This window comes from Macrobrachium nipponense, chromosome 14 (assembly GCF_015104395.2).
Source record: "Macrobrachium nipponense isolate FS-2020 chromosome 14, ASM1510439v2, whole genome shotgun sequence".
NCBI lineage: Eukaryota > Metazoa > Arthropoda > Malacostraca > Decapoda > Palaemonidae > Macrobrachium > Macrobrachium nipponense.
In genome coordinates this window covers 83467503-83490671 of record NC_087207.1, presented here as the reverse complement: position 1 = coordinate 83490671, position 23169 = coordinate 83467503, and the positions used below count along the sequence as shown (strand labels likewise).

Genomic DNA, 23169 nt, shown 5'->3' with positions numbered 1-23169 from the left:
TAAAGAGTTGACAATGAAAAGGATAGTGAGGTTTGACGTAACGACCATAATAATGGTTATTTTTTCCGTTTTCTGTTAATAGTATTCATGGTATTCAGGTAATACCGTAATAAGGGGTTTCCTGTTGGCTGCAGCACTTGCAGTAGAAGTACTCACTGCATAATTGATAAAGACATTTTTTATCGCTGTCATGGCCGCCGTGTCATCGTGGCTATGTATTACAATATGACTCATGACCATATAGAAAATGGAGAAAGCTGGCAATAAATCAAGGATTTATCTCAATAGGTAAGTGAATCTTCATAACACACTCATATTTTAAGTTTTGCTTGTAGAATGTTTGAAAGAGAGAGAGAGAGACCGATTTCATAATAACTTTACCCTCTATATAGTAGTGTATAGGTTTAACTGAGTGATTCAACTTTGGTTACCTTAGCTTACCTGCTCGTAGTCAACATGTCGATACAAGGGGTAAACGATTTAAGAGATCGTGATAATAGGTACTACATTAAACTGGGTGAATAGAGTGATGGTCATATACTCTTTAGCCTACTCCCATTTATATGACTTAAAATATACCATAACAATAATTAACTGAACACAGAATCCACAAAAACCAACATATTTATAACATACAATATTGCTCAGTTTAATAATAAAAGAGCGGGCAGGGAAAACATACAAAGGGCCAGCCGAGGAAAGTGGGTGGAGAGGGAGGGATGAGGAGGCAAAGGGGGAGGGAGGGAGGGATGAGGAGGCAAAGGGGGAGGGAGGGAGGGAGGGAGGGAGGGAGGGAGGGACGGGGAAGGAATACAGGATGTTCAAATGCAGGGAACAGGATGGGGATAAAAGACATTCGAATATATAGGTTGGTAATGCTTGTCAACACCATGTAAGTCAAGAGTAAATACCTAAACTAACATCACTATATACTTTATTACCAAAAATTAGTGGGAGGTGTCTCGTACACTGTGTCAGAGTACTGTTTCGATCAAATAATTAATATGAAAGATATTTGCGAAAAATGATGACTCATGGTCACTGAAATGGCTTGTAGGTTCCCTGCATTCACTTTACCAACTGTATCTCAGGCCATCTGTATTCACACAACACCAATCCTTTTTCTTAGTCTCCATTGTCAAACTTGCATATCTTAGTCCAGAATATACGTTGCCAACGAAATCGGCGATGAAATAATATGACTACAACGGGCGAGCAGATTCGTCTCTTTCGTTAGGAGTGAACTAACAGTGCCCGAATGTTTAAGAAAAGAAAAAAAAAAAAAAAATTCTGAGGCATCTGCCTAGCTGCTGGCAACAGCACGTCCCAGCCCACAAGGCTCTACTGTTTACTGCCGGTCTGTGTCAACAGTCAGTCAGCGTCAGTATTGGACTCCGACTCCGTCAGTGAGTGTCAACACAAATTCGTTGTCGTTGATTTGGTGGCGCTGGTTTGCTGGGATACTTCTTCCCAAACCTTTCTGTGTTGTTTTTGAGCCGATACGGGCCCCCGAAAGGTCGTACAGTTAAAAGACTTGAGTAATAAAATTGTTCTACTCAACAGTATGAGATAGGTTGTAGGCTCAGTGATAGGGGCGTAATGTTTCGGTAAATTTCTCATCATAAACTCCATTTTATAGTGTATTGTTTTGTCAATAATTGGTTTGGTGCAGTCTTCAGAATTTTGTCAACAGATGACGAGAGCGAGAGATATTGCCTTTATCTCTCCGAGTGTGGTAACCTGAAATTTTAGTATATTTGGTTATTACTTCTGCGGCATTTATGCTCTTATTATGATTCCTTAAGTCAGGGCATAGGATTATCGTGTGCCTGCAAAAAATCTAACGCATTTCAAAGGTAAAAAGCTTCGATTTATTAATCGACGTGTATGTAAGCAGCAGCTATCTCTCTCTCTCTCTCTCTCTCTCTCTCTCTCTCTCTCTTAAATAATTTGTAGAAGAAGAGCAGTATTTGTGGGTTGATACGATAAACATGGTGTCATTGACGCGCATATTATGATGAACTTTTCAGTGGAAGAAGAGACTACCGATGAAAAATATGTTTGCACGGTGTTGACTTGAGTTATTATTGATTTCACGATACAGACCTAATTATTTCTAATAGTAGGAAGTAGACCTAAGTTATGCTTTATTGCAAGCTATAGACCCAAGTTAATTTCTAGTGCACAAACTAAGTAATTGGCCTATTGCAGAATGTAGACCTAAGTTGTTTTTTATTACACAGTGTAGATTTAAGATAATTTTATTGGAAAATGTAGAACAATGTTATTTCTGATTGCAAGATGTATATCTAAGTTATTTTTTATTGCAGAATAAAGACATAAGTTTTTTTTTATTGGAGGCTGTAGACCTAAGTTATTTTTTATTTCAGGATGCAGACCTAAATTATTTTTTTATAGCAGTATGCATACCTAAGTTATGTTTTATTGCAGGCTTTAGACCTAAGATATTTTCATAGCAGGATTTAGACCTGGTTTTTTTTTTTGCAGGATGTAGATATAAGATATTATTGATTGCAAAATGTAGACCAAAGTTATGTTATTGCAGGATGTACACCTAAGTTTTTTTTATATTGCAAGATGTAGATCTCCGTTATTTTTAGTGCAAGATGTAGACCTGTGTCATTATTGATTGCAGGATGTAGACCTTAGTTATTTTTTATTGCAAGATGGAGACCCAAGTCATTTTCTTTTATTTCAGTATGGAGACCTAACTTATTTTTTTATTTCTGATTGAATGATTTAGGCCTAAGGAAGCAAATCTACATAAAACAGGGAGTGTCTGAAGAAATAGAGTTTATAGAGGAGTAAAAATCTGAGTAAATTTCGTACTGGATGAGAGAGAGAGAGAGAGAGAGAGAGAGAGAGAGAGAGAGAGAGAGAGAGAGAGAGACCTTGAAAATGCCTGATCAGCAGACCACTTACTGGTAGCAAAACAATAAAACAATATATATATATATATATATATATATATATATATATATATATATATAAATAAATAGAATAGATAATAACTTGCACGTGGTAGACTGATTGTGTGTTGGGGAGAGTAGGAGCGTGGGGACAGTGGGTGTGAGTCGTTTATCAAAGTGATAAGAGAGAGAGAGAGAGATCCTTCCTTTAAAGGCGTATCACGCGTCTAATGCTTTGATGGAGGTTGCAGAAGATAATTCACCCATAATTCAACATTATGAATGTTGCATTATTTTGCCGTAAAATCACACTTGTGGATTATGGTCTATTGATGGTATACATGAAACGGTTAGATTGTTGAAATTATACTACAAAGGAAATTCATCCACCATTTAGCAATTAAGAGCCGGAATATAACCATATATTCTCCGTAGGGGGTCAGTGTAATCAGTGAATCTTATGCGGTACACTGTAGGCATTACTTAAGGTTCACTGCAGCGTTCCTTCGTCCCCTAACTGCAACCCCTTTCGTTTCTTTTGTTGTTCCTCTATATATTCTCTTTGATCCATCTTAATTTCCACCTTTCCCTAATAAGATTTTTCCTTTACACCTTTCAAACTTTTTTTACTGTCAATTTCATTTTCAGCGCCGAATAACATCATAGGTCCCATCACTTGGCCTTTGACCTAAACTCTATATTCAGTTCAATTCAATTCTATACCGTTGTGTTGATCTTGCCCTGGATTCAGCCACTGTTAATGGTAATAACTCAGTGTTGATATATACTATATATATATATATATATATATATATATATATATATATATATATATATATATATATATATATATATATATATATATATATATATATATATGTATGTATATATATATATATATATATATATATATATATATATATATATATATATATATATATATATATATATATATATATATATATATATATATATATATATATATATATATATATATATATATATATATATATATATATATATATATATATATATATATATATATATATATATATATATATATATATATATATATATATACATATATATAAATATATATATATAATATATATATATATATATATACATATATATATATATATACCTATATATATATATATATATATATATATATATATATTATATATATATATATATATATATATATAATCTTAATCACATCACAGTGATTCATATACATGCATTAAGCTACAAATGTCCTTTGATATCTAATTCGCTCTACTTCGGAATTAATACATTTTCATATTTGTTAACCGACTGACAATTTTTTAGTTGATAATAACATGGCAGGGGTGGGTGGATATCGATTCTAATTACAAATACCTAAGTTCGGCAGTGATTTGTAGGGTCGGGATCAGTACCAACTTATTACCTCAATCGTTGGCCGAGATGGTAACTCACTGAAATCCTGATTTCTCCTCTGTGCTCTGGTTCGAATCCACGAGAGGACGAAGTTATTATCAATTATAAAATAGAAAAAAATCCCCTATGGTTATGAAAAGATATTAATTCCCAGGTAGAGAGAATTGGATATTAAAGGACATTTGTAGCTTAATGCATGTATAATGAATTATGGTGATGAGATGGAAATTTATAATATAAGCTAGCTACGTGCAGCAAACGTACGACTTTGTTAACATGGCAGAGGTGGGTGGATATCGATTCTTACAAATACCTGAATTAGACAGTGATTTATAAGGCAAGAATCGGTATCAACTATACCTCACTTGTTGGCCGAGTCAGTAACTCACTGAAGTCCTGATTTCTTCTCTGTACGCTGGTTCAAATCCGCGAGAGGATGAAATCATTATCAACTAAAATATTCCCCATTGGTTAACATATATGAAATATATTAATTCCGAGGTAGAGCGAATTGTATTATAAAGGAAATTTGTAGCTTAATGCATATATATGTATTTACTATATATATATACATACATATATAAATATATATATATATATATATATATATATATATATATATATATATATATGTATGTATATATAGAGATATATATATATATATATATATATATATATATATATATATATATATATATATATATATATATATATATTACTGAATGGGATCGTCGCTTCTAGACAGCTGAATCTTTAATATGAACACTGTGGCCGGCAGAAACTTAGCATTTTCAGATATTACTTTATTTATTTCCAATTGAGAAAATGAAAAATTCATACATTAGGAATCAGACTAAAAATAGAGCACAGTAATAAAATACTCTGTATATATATAATATTATATATATACTATATATATATAAGATATAATATATATATATATATATGTATATATATATGAATAATAATACTGGTCATTTTACCAGATACATATTTAATTGTGATAGCCACAATGCCCTCTCAAATTATCAGATTCTTTGCTCTTTTTTGGATACGCTTGTCACTTGATAGCTTTCAGATCTAACATTTAAATATTTCTAATATATATATATATATATATATATATATATATATATATATATATATATGTGTGTGTGTGTGTGTGTGTGTGTGTGTGTGTGTGTGTGTGTGTGTGTGTGTGTAATAGCACAAATGCCTCTTAAATTCTCAAATTTTTTTATCTTTTTTGGATACGCTTGTCGCTACAAAGCCTTGAGATCCAACTTTTAAAAGAAATATAAATAAATCACGATGCCCGATAGCGGGAAAGGGTATCGTGATTTATTCATATTTCTTTGAAAAGTTAGATCTAAAGGCTTTGTAGTGACAAGCGTATCGAAAACAGATAAAAGAATCTGACTGAACAGGATATGATGAAGATGGGCTTTCTACAACTGAACTTGCTCTTCAGATGTCATCAAGGTCATTGAGATATTTGGTGATAGATCAGTAGGATAAGAAAAACAATTGTTAGAGAAACTCACAGGAAAGTATGATGACTATTCTGTGGAGTATGATATAAAAGTAGTAATAAGACAGATATTATTATAGGACATACACTACTACTAGCATTAGAAGTGATGATGGAAAAATATTGTAGTTTTCAGAATCTGAAAGCATAATCATTAATGCAAGTGCAAGTAAATAAATAAGTGAATACACACACACACACACACACACACGCACGCATATTATACATATATGTAACACATACATACATACATATATATATATATATATATATATATATATATATATATATATATATATATATATATATATATATATATATATATATATATATGCAATATAAAAACACTGTATCGTGCTTCTAAGAAATCAATAGAAGGGTCCACAGTAATATCATTGCTTATCCAGATGAAATATATTTATGGAAATATTTACAAAGATTAAAGTTTTCGTACATCCTCCTGTGGACTTGATCACGTCCACACAATAATGGATGAAAGCTTTAATCTTTGTAAATATTTCCATAAATATATTTCATCTGGATAAACAACACTGTTAGCCGAATCGGTAACGTCAATGTCGGTCTTGAATTCGTCCGTTGGACGGTGGTTCGCTCGCATGAGGGGACGAAATTATTATCAACTAAAAATTCACCTTCGGTCCATATATGAAAATATATCAATTCCGAGGTAGAGCGAATTAGATATTAAAGGACATTTGTAGCTCGAATGATATATATATATATATATATAATATATATATATATATATATATATATATATATATATATATATATATATATATATATATATATATATATATATATATATATATAGATATATATATATATATATATATATATGTGTGTGTGTGTGTGTGTGTGTGTGTGTGTGTATTCATTTATCTACTAGCACTTGCATTCATAATTATGCTTTCAGATTCAGAAACCACAATGTTTTTTTTCCTCACAGAAAGCCCATCTTCATCACATCCTGTTCAGTCTGACTAGATTAGATTAGATTAGGTTCAGTCGTTGACGATTAATTTTGTTTACTCACTCTATATCTGATTATGCAGTAGAAATCGTTGCTATCTTTCTAAAAATAATAACTGGAAGAAGAAGGAGAATCCTTAATTAAATAAATCTGGTCTATAAAACCTTTTGTATTCTTTTCTTTCTTTAAATGATAAGGTATTCAGTTTTGCTATTTTTTTATCATTTTATAATTTTGTTATTTCTGTTTAAATCAGGCGTCAAGAGGTAAACTCATAAAATAAATGATAAGTAAAAAATGTTTACTTTTAATTTGAATTACTCCATCTGCCATTTCAGCATAGCCAAAACAACGAGAACAGTCATGGATATGTCGTCGATGGGATACGCCACCTGGGCAGCAATCTTGACCCCGGCCTTCCTATTGGGCGTAGTTTACATACACGCAAGCAATTATCGCCGAAAAGCTGCAGTAGCTAACTTGGACCACGTCCGGATGGAGGGGAAGACGGTCATCATAACAGGAGCTTCAGCAGGTAATGACTTCGTCCCTATAAAACTTTCCGTAAGGATCACATGATAGTCAACAGCAGCGTGTTGACACATTTACACACGGGGTACCATTTACTTCTATCTAACACTTAGGCCGGGTATTCACGATCAGGTTTTCATGTCAGTTCACTCGCAACAGTTCGACGGATGATTGTCCACGGGAAAAGATTCGAGCTGTCAGTCGGACTGTTAACCTGAGATCATTGTTTTCAGTTCTTACCTTGCTTTTGCCGTGGTTACGCTATATGGCTCCGATGGTAGAACTATATAGGCTAGCTGCTGTGACAATTCGCTGAGTTTAGTCTAAATATTGTATAGTAAAGGAAGATATCTATTATCATACATAATGAATGAATGAGTTCAAATTAGGACCGAGGGGATTGTTGGTTTATTTATTTATGAAATGGACTGTGACCCACTGTACTAGTAACGCCTTTTATAAAAAGGCAGGCCACTGGCCTAGGCCTATACTAAATTGGCTTCATCACTGGTAAATATTTTTTCTTGTTTTTTTATTATATGATTTTGACTGATAAAGGCCTGCAAATAGCGCTGCAGGGTTTAACAATGAAATTAATTAAGCCTACATATAGTTTATTCCTATTCTGCTCTTAACAGCTGAGATCATTACCAAGCGAAATCCAGCAGCAATCTTCGAACTGTCATAAGATTGTTGCTTACCCGGCCACAATGCGATCATCTGTTCTGGTGAGTGGACTGACTCCGCCCATAAAATGTCATATACACGTAAGTTTTAATGCCAGATTCAATGAACTGACAGGTAAATCTGATCGTGAATATCAGGCCTTACTTTATCATTCTGTAATCTTAATTCCATTCTTTCTAATACTACTTTCACTCTAGTCATGATCTCTTTCAATGTCTTCCTCTCCTCCTTCCCCCTAACACTTTTAGATTGTGTCTGATCCTTCTTTTTCCACATACTATATATGTAGAACCATCTGATTGAATACTCTCTAAAAAGAATAGTATTTAATCAGATGTTCCTAGATCTATATAATATATATATATAATATATATAGATGATATATATATATATATATATATATATATATATTATAATATATATACATTATAATATAATAGATATAGGAGAGAGGAGAGAGAGAGAGATGAAGAGAGCGAGTGGCATTTTACCAAAAGCTCTCCATCCCATGCTTATCCTTTTTTTAATTTTGTTCTCATGGCCTGGAGAGACACTTACTGTCTGTCGTAAATATGTATATTCATTAACAATCTCTAGAGGTTTGTCCATAACTCTTAATTGTGGTCACTCTGCATTTTCATTGCACACTATCTTGGTTTTACTCATATTCATTTTCAGTCCTTCATTTCTGCTTTCTCTATTCAAATCTTCTATTCTTTTGTAATTCCTCTCCTGATACACTGAGTAGAACTATGGTATCCGCAAATCTGAAGTTGTTAAGGTATTCTCCATTTATGTTAATTCCAACATTTTCCAAATCTAAATTCCTAAAAACTTCTTCTAGGCAAGCTGTGAATAATTTAGGAGAGATGGGATTTCCAATTCATTTCTTTTTTTTTTTCATACTAGTTTTTCTGGGGGAAATAAAGACTATTTTTGTATCCCAGACTTTGGTTTTAGCTTAGATCTAATGACTTGATTTAGCTACAGAGATGCCAGTTCGTGATGAAACCTCAAGGTAAGTTACGTTACCAGATAATGTTTTCTCTTTCCATTTGTTAGACAAGGTCTTGCCTCTGAGGCCTGACAATGTTTTACTATGTAGGCATATACAGTTCAACCAGCCAAAGTATTCGCTGATATCTTGAAGCTTTTTCACAACACTTCTGACTTATCTATTACACATTCTGATTGGTTCGTGACAAAGTTCATTGCACGCCCTATATTTAATTACTATCGTTTTCAGTTCCTCGCTGGACGAGTGGTTTTCGGGCTCGGCTGCCAATCCGGTGGTCCGAGGTTCGATTCCCTGCTCGGCCAACGCCGGATCAGAAGAATTTATTTCTGGTGATAGAAATTCATTTCTCGATATAGTGTGGTTCGGATCCCACAATAAGCTGTAGGTCCCGTTGCTAGGTGACCAATTGGTTCCTAGCCACGTAAAAATATCTAATCCTTCGGGCCAGCCATAGGATATATATATATATATATATATATATATATATATATTATATATATATATATATATATATATATATATATATATATATATATATATATATATATATATATATATATATATATATATATATATATATATATATTCTTCCAAGGAACTGATATATCGAGTCGTTTTTATTTCGCAGGCATTGGAAAAGAGACAGCGAGAGATTTGGCAAGAAAAGGGGCAAGATTGATATTGGCCTGCAGAAATATTCCAAAGGCCACGAAAGTTGCAGGTGAGAAAAATTCACTTATTATTTTTATTATTACTTTTTGGGAAGTAGACCTATAAGCTACTTCTGTTGAAAATAATGGCTGATTCAGCTACATTAATTCTATATAGGGCTTTCACAAGTCTCCTGATTGTTGATTATTCAGTATTGCTAGGACTGGAAAGCAATGTGGCGCTGGAGGACATGTCAAAAGCTGTGGATTCAAGGGACAATTATTATTCTGCATGATAAATACATCAACCTTATCTCTCTCTCTCTCTCTCTCTCTCTCTCACACACACACACATTCGTTCTGGCTATTTCTTGCTCTTTCCTCTTGTTTCACAACGTTTCGACTCAGGCTCTGCAAGTTATCTTCCAAGCGAAGGTTGGAGTTGGACTAATGCTGTTAGAAGTTTTGCAGTATTTTATACCAGTGGTGTCAGCGGGGTGCTAGAGGATGTTGACTTTTTTTATTGGCTGCGTGCTCAGGACTGTCCGTTATTGGTTGCTTACCCACTGCCTCAAAATAGTTGCTGGAATTGATGGTTCCTCTGGTGCAGCTTTGATGATTGTCTCAAGGCTACACCAGAGGAACCATCAATTCCAGCAACGGTTTTGAGGTAGCGAGTAAGCAGACAATAACAGACAGTCCTGAGCATTAAGCCAATCAAAACTCAACATCCCGTTGCACTCCGCTGGCACCTCTGGTATAAAACACTGCAGAACTCCTAACAGCATCAATCCAACTCCAACCTTCGCTTGAAGATGAACAGCAGAGCCTGAGTCGAAACGTTGTGAGAAAATAAGAAGGAAGAGCAAGAAATAGCCAGAAAAAATGAGAGAGAGAGAGAGAGAGAGAGAGTATTTTTCATGCAGAATAATAATTGTCCCTTGAATCCACCACTTCTGACACGTCCTTTATTGGCACATTGCTTGCCAGTCCAAGCAATACTGAAAAATCAACAACAAGGAGACTTGAAAAAGTCCTGTATAAAATTAATGCAGCTGAATCAGCCATGATTTTCGAAAGAAGTTGTTATTATTATTATTGTTGTTGTTGCCCAGAAGCTAAACTCTATTTATAAATCTGAAATTCAAGATTTCAAAGTGTACGCTGTACTTTTAAAGGAAGTAACAGAAGGAAATAGGAATAACAGAAAGAAGAGATCAGTTATTAGAGAAAGAAGAAGATAAATTGATAGGCTAATAAATAAATAGATAAAAATCTAAATAGATTACCAAAATACAAATGAATTGTTTGAGGGTAAGTATGCATTGCGTCTTTTGTGAGGGTTGTGCAGTCACTGACTAATGGCTGTATTTTCTTCAACAGTTTCAGGTGTAACTGTTAAAGTATTGTGATGGCGTGTTAACCACCACACAATACACTTATGAAATTATAGGTTACACCTGCATTTACTTAAAAGGATACGAAATTCACAAGGTGTGAAATCGTACCAAAACCTTAAACCACAGTGTGCAAAATCAATTCAGGTGTGAAAGTAAACACTTCAGAAAAAAACACTTAAATTTAATAATTAACTCGTTAGACAGAACTTACACCTGAACCTCTGTAATACAAAAATATATGAATATTACTCACGCTTAAATAATCACTAAACAAATCCTAAATACGCAACTAATAAAAGAAACCAATACATTCAAACACAAAATTGAAGGGGTCCAGAAAGGAGAAGAAAGGCAAAAAGAAAGAATATCCTAACCAATACACACTAATATTCCTAGTAACTTCTCCGTATGTTTTGAAATTAATTCTCCTCTTGCAAGGGAAAGTACAACTCCACGTCTGGAGGACAAATCAGGGTTATTATCAGATGCTAATCCAATCACAGCACTAAATCCAAAAATAGTAAAATGTGGCTGGCAAGTATCAAGGGGTTCACTGAAGCCGACGGGTAGAGGAACATTTGCCGTGAGCTCAATAAGTATAAATATTTTACCTTGGGGCAGAGAGGTCCCCTTGGCATAGAAAGATGAATCCTGAAGCTGCAGACTGGGAGATCCAAAGGTATGTAGGGTGTGAATAATCTCCAGTCCATGTACATCTGCAGAGGCCAAAAATCAGTACCAACGGTCAATCCAAACAGCGCCCAAGAGAAGGTCCAGGAAACAACTGGCTCATATAACCACCGAAGATTTCCATGTCCCCTCTGGTCAGCAAGAAGGGGAGAAGACAACACCCAGTGAAATCTCCAAATATGGAATTTGAAAAGAGGATTAGTAAAAACATACAACAAGCCAAACACCGGAGAGGAAAAAAATTAGCAGTTACCATTCTTAACTAATTAACAGTTTAAAAATAACCTAGTACATTATTCACCTATCATTGACTGGCAACAAAATGACAGTATGCTTAATAATTCCAGTTGTCTTTAGAAGTTATTTATATACTCATTTCAGTTCATGAGATCTCGCTCATGCAGTTCATTTTTCAAAATCACCAAAAACAGAGAGGAAAGTCATTTTCTCTTAAATATTTTCCAATACTTCTGGAATATATATGGAAAAGGCTAGAAGACATAAATATCTGAAGTCTCTCCTTCTTTCTTTAAATCTTCAGCTGAAAGCCCTTTTGGACAGTGAACAGATTATCAACCCAAAAGGCTCCAAAGGAAATCAGCCTGCAGAGAGAGACAAGTAAAGGCAATGAATAAATAAATAAATATGAAAGGTAGAAAATATAATCGTTACTCAATCATCTGATGGAGGTGTGTTGAATGTCACATTTTGTGACATTTTTAGCCCAGTAAGACCCTAGGTAACTTCTTTCTCCAACTCTTGCCTGGACTTCTGTCAGTGAGTGATGCTTCCAATGACATGACCGGTGTAGCTTTTTGATGATGATGTGAAGTTGGCCCCCCTGTCACTCATGATGATCTGTGGGACTCCATGTCTGCTGACCCATCGGATTAGGGCTTTCGCACAACTCTCTGCCATCTGTAGCTGTATTATTTCAGGCCACTTGGTATTTCTGTCGATGATGGTGAACAGGTATATGTACCCCTCAGATGAAACAGAGGTTACACTATGTCGGCATGGATTTTGGCGAGTTGGCTATGTATTTTGTGAAATTCTATTCTGCTTTCTACATGCCTGGTGATTTTTTATGGCAACACAGAATGCATTCTCTTGTCCAATTTTTAGGTTCTTTTTCATTCCTCACCAGATGTACCTCTCTGCTAAAATTCAGGTGGTTGACTGGCCTGCTCAGTTGGACAGGTTGTGGGCGAGTATGAAATCTTTTCTTCTGAGGTCTGCTGGTAGGTAGGTGTGAGGGTGTTCAGTACTTGTTTTGCTGGTAATGGTCACCTCTCCATTGTTGACTGACAGGTCCTCCAATTAAGTGTGGGGTTATCGCACTGTAGTCAATGTAGGTCCACGTCATCACTTTGTGCCTCTGCTATTTCTGGATAGGCTATCCTGAGCTGGATTATGTTGATGTAATTTTACGAACATGCGCCTGCACGGTGTTTGCTGAACCCTTCAAATACCTGATGGTGCAGGAGTGTTCAGCTATTGCGGTTAGGTGACGCCATTTCATGATGACCATGTGTCTGCTGTTTTTGTGAAGGCAGGCACCAAGTGTTGATGGTCTGTTTATACAATGTACTGTCATTCCTCAAGCATGTGCCAGAAGTGTGGGATGGCTTTGTGGATTGCGATGAGCTCCCTGTCGAAGTTGAGTACTTTTCTTCCATTGACATTAACTTCTTGCTGAAGAACACCAGCAGATGACAACCATCATCTGTGTCCTGTTCAAGTACTGTGACCATCGCCATGTTACTCACATCCGTCGCCAAAGTGAGGGACCTATGTGGTAGATGAAATATAATGTGGTTGCAGAGGTCCAAGCAGCAGTAGTTGAATGTGTGGTCTTTTCTATAGCTTCCTTTACTACTAGGAGTTGGAAGTATCCCTTCAGCAGGTCTATTTCGGTGAAGATCTTTGTTCCACTCATCTAGTTGGTTATGTCTGCTTTGTTCAGCAATGGGTATCTGCCTGGCTTTGTTCTGATGTTTAGTCACTGTAGTCTCCACACAGGCACCATGCTTTGCCGGGTTTTGATAACATGTGAAGGGAGGATGCCCATGGACTGGTGGCTTTTTGGCATATTCCTGTATTCTACATTAGGCAAGTTTCTCTGGGACTAACCATATGAAGCGTGAGTGGATTGCAGGCCCTCTGTTTCTATTTGGTGCTGGAAGTTATGTTTCGCTGGTTTGGTTAAGTCGTGCTGCAGGTGTCTTTGAAAAACTTCTTTGTATTCTTGAAGAAGTCGGCATATTTCTGGTGATGGGGTAGTTACTGCGATGGGGCCTGTTTGTCCTCTCTGCCGTTGTGGTGGTGGTGTGGTGTGGGTTGTTTGTGCATCTGTTCATGAGATGATACAGGAGCTGTTTTAGGGATCACTTGTTTTAATGCTACATCCATCAGCAAGTTATGTGATTTTAGGAAGTCTTCTAAAAGTGTTATCATCACGTCTGCTGTGATGAAGGTCCAACTATAGTCTTTCCTGTTGAATGACACCTTCATATCCTACTTCCCGTACATCTTGAGTGGTGCTCCACTGACAGCAGATATATAGAGGTTAGTGGGTGAGGCAGGGGTTGAGCTGTTCATGCAGGCTGGCAGGCATAAATGATTTGCTTCCCCCAATGTTGATGAGGAATTCTGTGTTTGACCTTTCATCCCTGATGAAGAAACACATGAGACCTTGCATTCGTATCTGGAAGATAGACAGCACTGAGCAAGCACAGCTTCTTTAACAAAGCAACCAGTCTGCTCACCACTCATGTTTAGGTGGCTGGGTTGCGGATGCATGTTATTTTTTAAAACAGGCGGCCCTTTTCTGATGGCAGCAGCACACTCCCTCTGGTGGTTTGTGTATCTTCTGTCTGGTCTTCCCCTCCTTGAATTGCTTGGGGAAGTTCCATTTGTGGATAGGGGTGGCCAGTCCCTCTGGGTTGCTGTTGAATTCTGTCAGTTGACTGCTGAGACCATCATGCTGCTGCTGCTGCTGTTAGTGGCTGGGTGGGGTTCACTGTCTTATGGGCCATGTGAACTGCGTTGACCAATTTTAGGAATTCTTCGATGGGCATAGACGAGGTATTGGGCATGGTCACCACTGTTCGGTGGGGCAGTTTTGTGAGGAGGACCTCTCTCACAAAGTCTGAGGTTGACTCAGGTAGGCCATCTGTGGTGGATAGTGTTAGGAGCCACCACAACTACTTGTAGACATGTGATGGCTGCTCATCTCCTATGGCTGTCCCTACCTTGTTCAGGAATTTCTTGGTTCTAAGGGCGGGAAGGATGGCATCAGCTGGTCCTTCAGTAATTTGAAAACGTTGTATGGCATGTTGAGGAGGTAATTTTCTTTGATCAAATGATTGTCTCTGCCCTGAAGAACTAAGTTTCGGGGTTGTTGGGCATGATTGGGGCAGACATATGTAAGTGCAGTGATAGTGTCACTGGAGAAACTGGCATCGTTGGGTCTGGCTGGGCTGGTCACCAATGTTGCAAAGACCTGAGTAAGTATCTTCATCTACAAACTTACTGATTTATTCAGACAACAAACAGAGAGGTCAATAACTCTTGCAAATGGAAATATAGTACCTGACACGAAGTCAACAAAACAGATGTCACAATACAATCACTTGTGTTTGTTGAAGGATGGAAAGATGCATATAAATCGATATACAAGACACGACTGAAGCTATGGTACATATGGCTTAAATGCTGACATTGTAATGCACTTGGTAATAAAAATACATTTAACATAGATTGGCAGGACAGGTAAGATGGTGTTTGGGTTTGTGTGGGACCCTATGCCCCCATTACAGGATAATTCAGTGATGTTACCTTCATCTGCTGGTTTGGTTTTTGCATATCTGCAACTTACTAGTGTTTCTCCTTGTCAAAACGTTTAGTTGGGGCGTTCTTGACTAAAGTGTGGATGATGGTGTCCTTATCATCTGTCCAAGCATTCATTTGGTGCAATAGGGCACAGTCAAGAGTTAGCAGACTTTCTTGTTATCATATCACTGAGATAACTTTGTCATTAATCTCTGATAATCATTGACAATGGGTAACTTCAAATGCATTGCAATCGCTCACCAACACGACAAGTTATCGTGTTCTTGGCCCTTGGAAACACAAACACAACCATGTTTGATTGATCTTAGCACTGTATTAACTCTGTATTACATTTTTTGAAAAAGAAAACATTCATGTGTATCATCGTTTCTCTCATATCAAAACTCTATTATGTGTGTATGCATATCATGACATAGGTATATAAAGCACCATCTACTAGAGTACATTACCAGATAAGATTAATGAATCCAATAATTTTTTTTATCACGAACTATTGATAATAACAATGCTCTTTAACTCATCACTGTAGCATTCAATTTAATTTGGCTGAAATGCCAAATTATGTTTATGTTTATCATAAAGATAATTCTCTCTCTGTCCAAAAATGCTTAGAGATCCCAGATTATATAATTATCGATATGAAAGCAAATGAAGTCAATTTCCTAAAAAAGTGTGAACCTTTCTTTCTCACAATTATGTAGAAATCTGCTAATTTACTCATTCCCTCTCTCTCTCTTTCACTCTACAGAGGACATACGAAACACGACGGGGAATAAACAAATCTATGTAAAGCAACTGGACACTTCGTCACTGGCCTCCGTTCGAAAATTTGCTAACGAGATTTTGGTTGAGGAAAAAAGGTCAGAACTCTCTGAAAGTTCTTCCAAAACATCAATTAATCTTATACTCTAATATATATATATATATATATATATATATATATATATATATATATATATATATATATATATATGTGTGTGTATATATATATATATATATATATATATATATATGTAATAGTGTGGCACAGTGTCGTTATTCCAAAAGACAATAACTTAATAATACTTAAGAAAAGGGCACGAAACGGATAATAAGGAAGAAAGGGAAAGGGAATACGATAATGATTTTTCTTAGCGAAGGGATTTTGTTACTCCAAACATTAGGCTTTTAGCCATTAGACATCTGGTTTTCATCTCCCCCAAAAAGCCTCTGTCCGTACCAGCGATTAGTGACCAACAAGAGATTATAGTCGACGAGGGATATCGCCCAGGCATATTCGAGAAATTGGAAACTACTCTCATTAGCGCCTATGACTAATCGCCGTTCCCTTCGTGAACAGGTCAGAGAGAGCCATCTGGCATACGTTAAAAAGGAATTCTATGACCCGTTGTTCAAAGGAGGGGAGTGCCGAACTCTTAAGTGCTCCACCCTCCCAAATATAGGCCTCTAGTATCGACGAATCAAAAGCCATGAGTGTTGGTCATAAGACAGCCCAAAAGGGGTATCAACGAATGACCTATGAGGTTACTAAAGGGATACGCCCCTAAGAAGCCAGGACATGAAGAAGGAGGCGTATACAAATTCAAAGCCTACGAATTACTGTAGAAGACCTGACAGGAAGGCGGTCTTGTATAATGTTTGCAGCCACTAAGGCACAAGAAGTCTTTCAGAAAATGCCACACCCAGTCAAAATCCAAAAATCCAAAGGCGGGGCTAAGGAGATTTCAACTGAACAAAAAGGCGAGACAGAGAGAGAGCAGGCAGAAAAGGGAGAGAGAAAAAAGGGGAACAGAGAAGCCAAGAGAGAGAACAACCGGGGAGCCTGAGGGGAGAACTGCAGTGGCATGGCCGTGAAACAGAGAAGGACAGAAGAATCCCCAGAAGAAGAACAGGTGCAAAAGTGTGGTGTGCGAAGCAATCAAAGACAGTGAAAGTGACAATCAATACTCAGTAAATTTCCCTCGTGCCTATAGATTCGTAATTGCAACAAGTGCCAATTAAGTTTTATCAGTCCAAGAGCCCAGTAACTCAGAAGGTGGAAAGACATTTGTAAGAACCCCTAACGAAGAATAAAACGTAATTTGTATGAATATATCAATTTCATTTCTCATCTAAAAGTAGAACCCTTCCTTTTAACGAATTCCAGATTAAGAACATTGAGCAAGACAAGAAGAATTTATATAAGCCTAATTCCCCAAAGTACAGCCTCCACGGCACACGTTACCTTAGATCTGTGCAAAGAAAGTAAGTACCGTCACAGATTTATTGGTGGCAGAGCGATGGGATACGATGAGATAAAGATTGATATAGTGACAAGATTAATTGATGTCGATAGGATAGGAAGAGACAAAAGACACAGCAAAGAAATGGTGATTAGCGACGTGATACGAAGACACGAATGACAGTTAAAGACAGCGGCTGCGAAACGGAATCAAAAGTTTAGTGTCGGCATAAGAGATTTCAATCCATTCACGCCACTCGAAAAAGAAAGTTCTCCCCAAAGACAGTTACCAGTGCTTCCCCAAATACAAGGACAGTTACCGAGTTGTAACAATAAAAGCGCTCCAAAAAAAGCCACCCACACTTTGCGAAAGTAAAACTCCACTCTGAAGAACAAGAACAGTCGTTCCACTAGAAGAACAAGATGTCGAACGCATAAAGAATATATCAAGAGGAAAGAAAACAATTCCGAAAACGCATCAGTCAACGCAATCGAGAGAGAGAGAGAGAAGTCCCCTTCCCGCAGACGTAACAACGCATCATTCAACGCGCTGGTAGGCGAACGCAAGCTGTCAGACGTAAACCCGGGAGTCGAAGACGACGAAAGAAGTTAAGTCCAAAATAATATCCTCACACTTACATAACATCAAACTTTATTGAAAGTAAATTACGCGATTAACATTTCAGTTAGACAATTTCTGGTATTTCAAGATTAAAAGATTTTCACTCTGAACCTTTTTTTGGCAACGAAACTACGATATTTCTTTAGTTTACTAATTATAACTAATCAGCTACTAAGACCTTTTCCCGAACATTTGTATTTACTAACCAATAACTTTAAATTTTAATTTCTAATTTTGATTGTGTCATTTTATGTTATTTTTTGTGATTTTGGTTGTTTTGCGATTTCTTGTACTTTGTTTTGTTTTTTTTGTTTTAGTATTTGCTTTTACTTTTATTCGTTACGTCGAATGAATGTTTACTTGTTTTTATTTTGTTTGTTTAGGATAACAAGGGTAATTCACGGGAGGTCTCTCGTTAGCGTACACTTTACGGTCAGTTCAGTATCGTTTTACCAGTACTGTTAAGAGGGTTTTGTTGTTGTTTAAGAATCGCTTACCGGTAACGTAAGACTTTGAGAATATTTCTGGGGAAAATTCTTTTATTTTTTATGGTGATCGAATACTTTAGTAAAAACAATTTATTGTTATTATCATTTTCTTTTGGGATATTACTGTCATAACTTTGATACTTTTAATGATACTCAGTACTTAAGAAAATTTCCATTAACGAGTCGATGGTCAAAGGGAGACCGACTCATCAGAACGTAAGAACGCCTGTGCTCACGAGAAGTCAAACAAGGAAATTAACCATGCCGGAAGGTACACAGTCCGCGAATTCGAGCGCAGCAGTAATGGGAACACATAAGGGACATGTGATTAATCACATAGCTAAATTTTGCGGAAGAAAGAACGGTCAGTTAGCTTGTAACTTAGAGAACTGGATAGAGCAGGTGGAGACACGCCTAGATAGCATAACGGGGACAGATAGAGAAAAGCTTATTGAAGCCAAGAGTTATCTTGATTTGGAAGCCGGAGGAGACTTAGAACGCTACGTCCACTCCGAGACTTACCGAGATCTTAAGAATTGGGAAGAACTGAAACGGTATTTTAGGAAGGTTTATTCCACAGTTGGTGAAAGAGATCCAGTTACTAGCTTGGCAAGGATAGTGCGTCAATTTAAGTTAGACGAAAGACGTTATCAAGAGTTTAGCTCTCAGTTGTATAACAATATGAATGAATGGGGTAACTTCATGGAATCCACAGGTTTGGATAGAGGTAATAGAAGGAGGCAAGCAAAAAATGCTAATGAGTCATGTTAAAAAAATATTTAGACTAGCAATAATGATTGGAAGCCTGCCTACGGAAGTTATTGCAAGGATGACTCGTAAGTGGGAGACATCCGATGATGTAGCAGAGATTGAAGAGGAGGAAACAAAAATCCTAGGTAGAAGACCTGAAGGGAATCCTATATACAGACCTTTAGTCGCTTTAGGACAAAAAGAAAGAGGTCCAAATAGATCTAGGACACCATCTAGAAATCAGAATAAGATGCCAGGTAAATCTTCTCAAGGAGGATTTTCGACAGTCACGTGTTATAACTGTCAGAAGAAAGGACATTATGCCAGTGACTGCCGAGGGATAGCCTTCTGTCCTTTCCATAAGAAAACAGGACATAGTGCTCGAGAATGCAGAAATAAATTTGTTTCAGCTCCTAGAGGTAGATCTCAGTCGAGAGGCAGAGGTAGAAACCAAAGTCAATCTCCCCCACCTAGAGGAAATGGAGATTCCGTCCCAAATAGATATGCTAATCAAACAGCAAGCATAGGGTATCAATCAGTTCAGCCAAGGTCAGACGACGCAATGGGAAATTTTCTGCTTACTGGTACAATGAATCTTCCTCTATAACAGAGAGAACGTCCGGAATGTCAAGGCTAAGCCCAGCTACACAGGTTAGCAAAGTTGATGTAGGGAATGAATATAATTATAGACCATTATTTCCCGCACATGTCGGTCTAGAGAACCTATTGTTACATTCTTTGATACAGGAAGTCCTAAGAATATAACGTCAGAAGACATTCCAGAAGAAGGAACTAGATATAACCTAAGAAATAGAAGAGTCACTTTTCAGTGAAACAGAAGAACAAACCCATTAATTCATCCAATTATTCCATGTATTTATTTGATTTCGTATTGCTAAGTTTACCTTCATCGGTCGACTTAGGAAATAATCTTTTATTGTTACAATTCTTACTTTAATTAGTCGGTTTGTAGCAAAATTTTGAGTTATGTGCACTAACTTCAAATTAATTTTGACTTGAAGGGAAATATTTGGGTATGTAAGAAACGGTTCAAAGCGCAGTATAAGAATTTCAAGACGTATATTAAGTTTAACCGTTCCATAAGAACATTCTTCGAAGTAAAAGAATAAATAAGACGGGTTAAGATAGACATTAAGAGATTTTAAGATAAGGGAATTCATTTCAGAAATGACTAAGATTTTAAAGGGGTAATTAATACACTTACTTTGTTCAAATCCATTAGATGTTGATTGATGATAACTTACTAATAAGATATTAATCGATGAAGACTCACTAACAAGAAGTTAATTGATGAAGACTCATTAACAAGATAGTAGTTGTTGAAAACTTACTAACAAGATATTGATTGGTGAAAACTTACTAATTGTTGTCACAGTAGAAGAAACCTACAAGTATTAACCACTAACCGGTTCCTTTAACCGAGTTGCCAATTTTGTTTTAGTATCAAGCAGTGAAGTTATATTGTTTAATGTACAAGGTTACTCAGAAATTACAGTAAGAATGTCCAATGAAATTTTGCATAAACACAATACACAATCTCAGTAGGAAGTCAAGGACACACTTGTTATTGCATACAAATACACAAGGATATTTTCTCCCAGGACTTGTCTCCAAGCAGCAGTTCGCAGCAAACAAGAAGCCATCAAGTGTCGTCAATGAAAAACGAAATTTATTTTTCCATAAAGAAAGACGATATCCACCTAGATAGAATAGGACTGAGGACTGAACCAATCATGTACTGTAAACTTGGATAGTTACCATTATTTTTTGCTTCTACCATGCATTTATATAACTTTTGTGACTTAAGGGCTTATGTATGTTTAACTTTCAGTTTTCTTGTTTTTTTTGGTGATTTAGTTATGTTTGCATTCAGTTTCACGTTTCTTAATGTGATTTACTCATATTTGAATTCAGTTTGATGATTCTTTTAATATTACTTAATCAAGTACTTGTTCATATTCATATTCAGTTTTTATGTTTCTCTGAATGTTACTTGCTCAAGAATTTATTCATGTTTACATTCAATTTTGATTGTTGCCCTTAACATTACTTAATCAAGGATTTGCTCATGTTTACATTCACTTTTGATGTTTTTGAGTTAAAGTTTCAATATGATTTCCAAGAAGCATAAGTTAGGAGTCCTCTTGTAGGTATAATATTTGCTTCAGCTTAGATAACGCTGTCGGAGTCAGCGAGGTAGCGGGCCGAGACTGTAATAGTGTGGCACAGTGTCGTTATTCCAAAAGACAATAACTTAATAATACTTAAGAAAAGGGCACGAAACGGATAATAAGGAAGAAAGGGAAAGGGAATACGATAATGATTTTTCTTAGCGAAGGGATTTTGTTACTCCAAACATTAGGCTTTTAGCCATTAGACATCTGGTTTTCATCTCCCCCAAAAAGCCTCTGTCCGTACCAGCGATTAGTGACCAACAAGAGATTATAGTCGACGAGGGATATCGCCCAGGCATATTCGAGAAATTGGAAACTACTCTCATTAGCGCCTATGACTAATCGCCGTTCCCTTCGTGAACAGGTCAGAGAGAGCCATCTGGCATACGTTAAAAAGGAATTCTATGACCCGTTGTTCAAAGGAGGGGAGTGCCGAACTCTTAAGTGCTCCACCCTCCCAAATATAGGCCTCTAGTATCGACGAATCAAAAGCCATGAGTGTTGGTCATAAGACAGCCCAAAAGGGGTATCAACGAATGACCTATGAGGTTACCAAGGCATACGCCCCTAAGAAGCCAGGACATGAAGAAGGAGGCGTATACAAATTCAAAGCCTACGAATTACTGTAGAAGACCTGACAGGAAGGCGGTCTTGTATAATGTTTGCAGCCACTAAGGCACAAGAAGTCTTTCAGAAAATGCCACACCCAGTCAAAATCCAAAAATCCAAAGGCGGGGCTAAGGAGATTTCAACTGAACAAAAAGGCGAGACAGAGAGAGAGCAGGCAGAGAAAAGGGAGAGAGAAAAAAGGGGAACAGAGAAGCCAAGAGAGAGAACAACCGGGGAGCCTGAGGGGAGAACTGCAGTGGCATGCTGTGAAACAGAGAAGGACAGAAGAATCCCCAGAAGAAGAACAGGTGCAAAAGTGTGGTGTGCGAAGCAATCAAAGACAGTGAAAGTGACAATCAATACTCAGTAAATTTCCCTCGTGCCTATAGATTCGTAATTGCAACAAGTGCCAATTAAGTTTTATCAGTCCAAGAGCCCAGTAACTCAGAAGGTGGAAAGACATTTGTAAGAACCCCTAACGAAGAATAAAACGTAATTTGTATGAATATATCAATTTCATTTCTCATCTAAAAGTAGAACCCTTCCTTTTAACGAATTCCAGATTAAGAACATTGA

The 23169-nt window shown here is 36.6% G+C and overlaps 1 protein-coding gene across 2 annotated transcripts in view; it reads left to right on the top strand.

The window, feature by feature from the left end:
• Window positions 1–117: 117 nt before the first annotated feature.
• The window catches only part of LOC135226614 (retinol dehydrogenase 11-like), a 27095-nt gene continuing 4043 nt past the window's right edge, over window positions 118–23169 (top strand). Inside the window, exons 1-5 of one of the 2 annotated variants that reach the window (XM_064266327.1) lie at window positions 1445–1537; window positions 3219–3265; window positions 7216–7412; window positions 9742–9834; window positions 16457–16568. In XM_064266327.1, coding sequence (XP_064122397.1) covers window positions 7241–7412; window positions 9742–9834; window positions 16457–16568 — 377 coding nt within the window. In that variant the 5' untranslated portion in view covers window positions 1445–1537; window positions 3219–3265; window positions 7216–7240. Of the gene's footprint in view, window positions 289–1444; window positions 1538–3218; window positions 3266–7215; window positions 7413–9741; window positions 9835–16456; window positions 16569–23169 lie in introns of those variants that run through there. The other variant, XM_064266326.1, reaches the window with a different exon arrangement.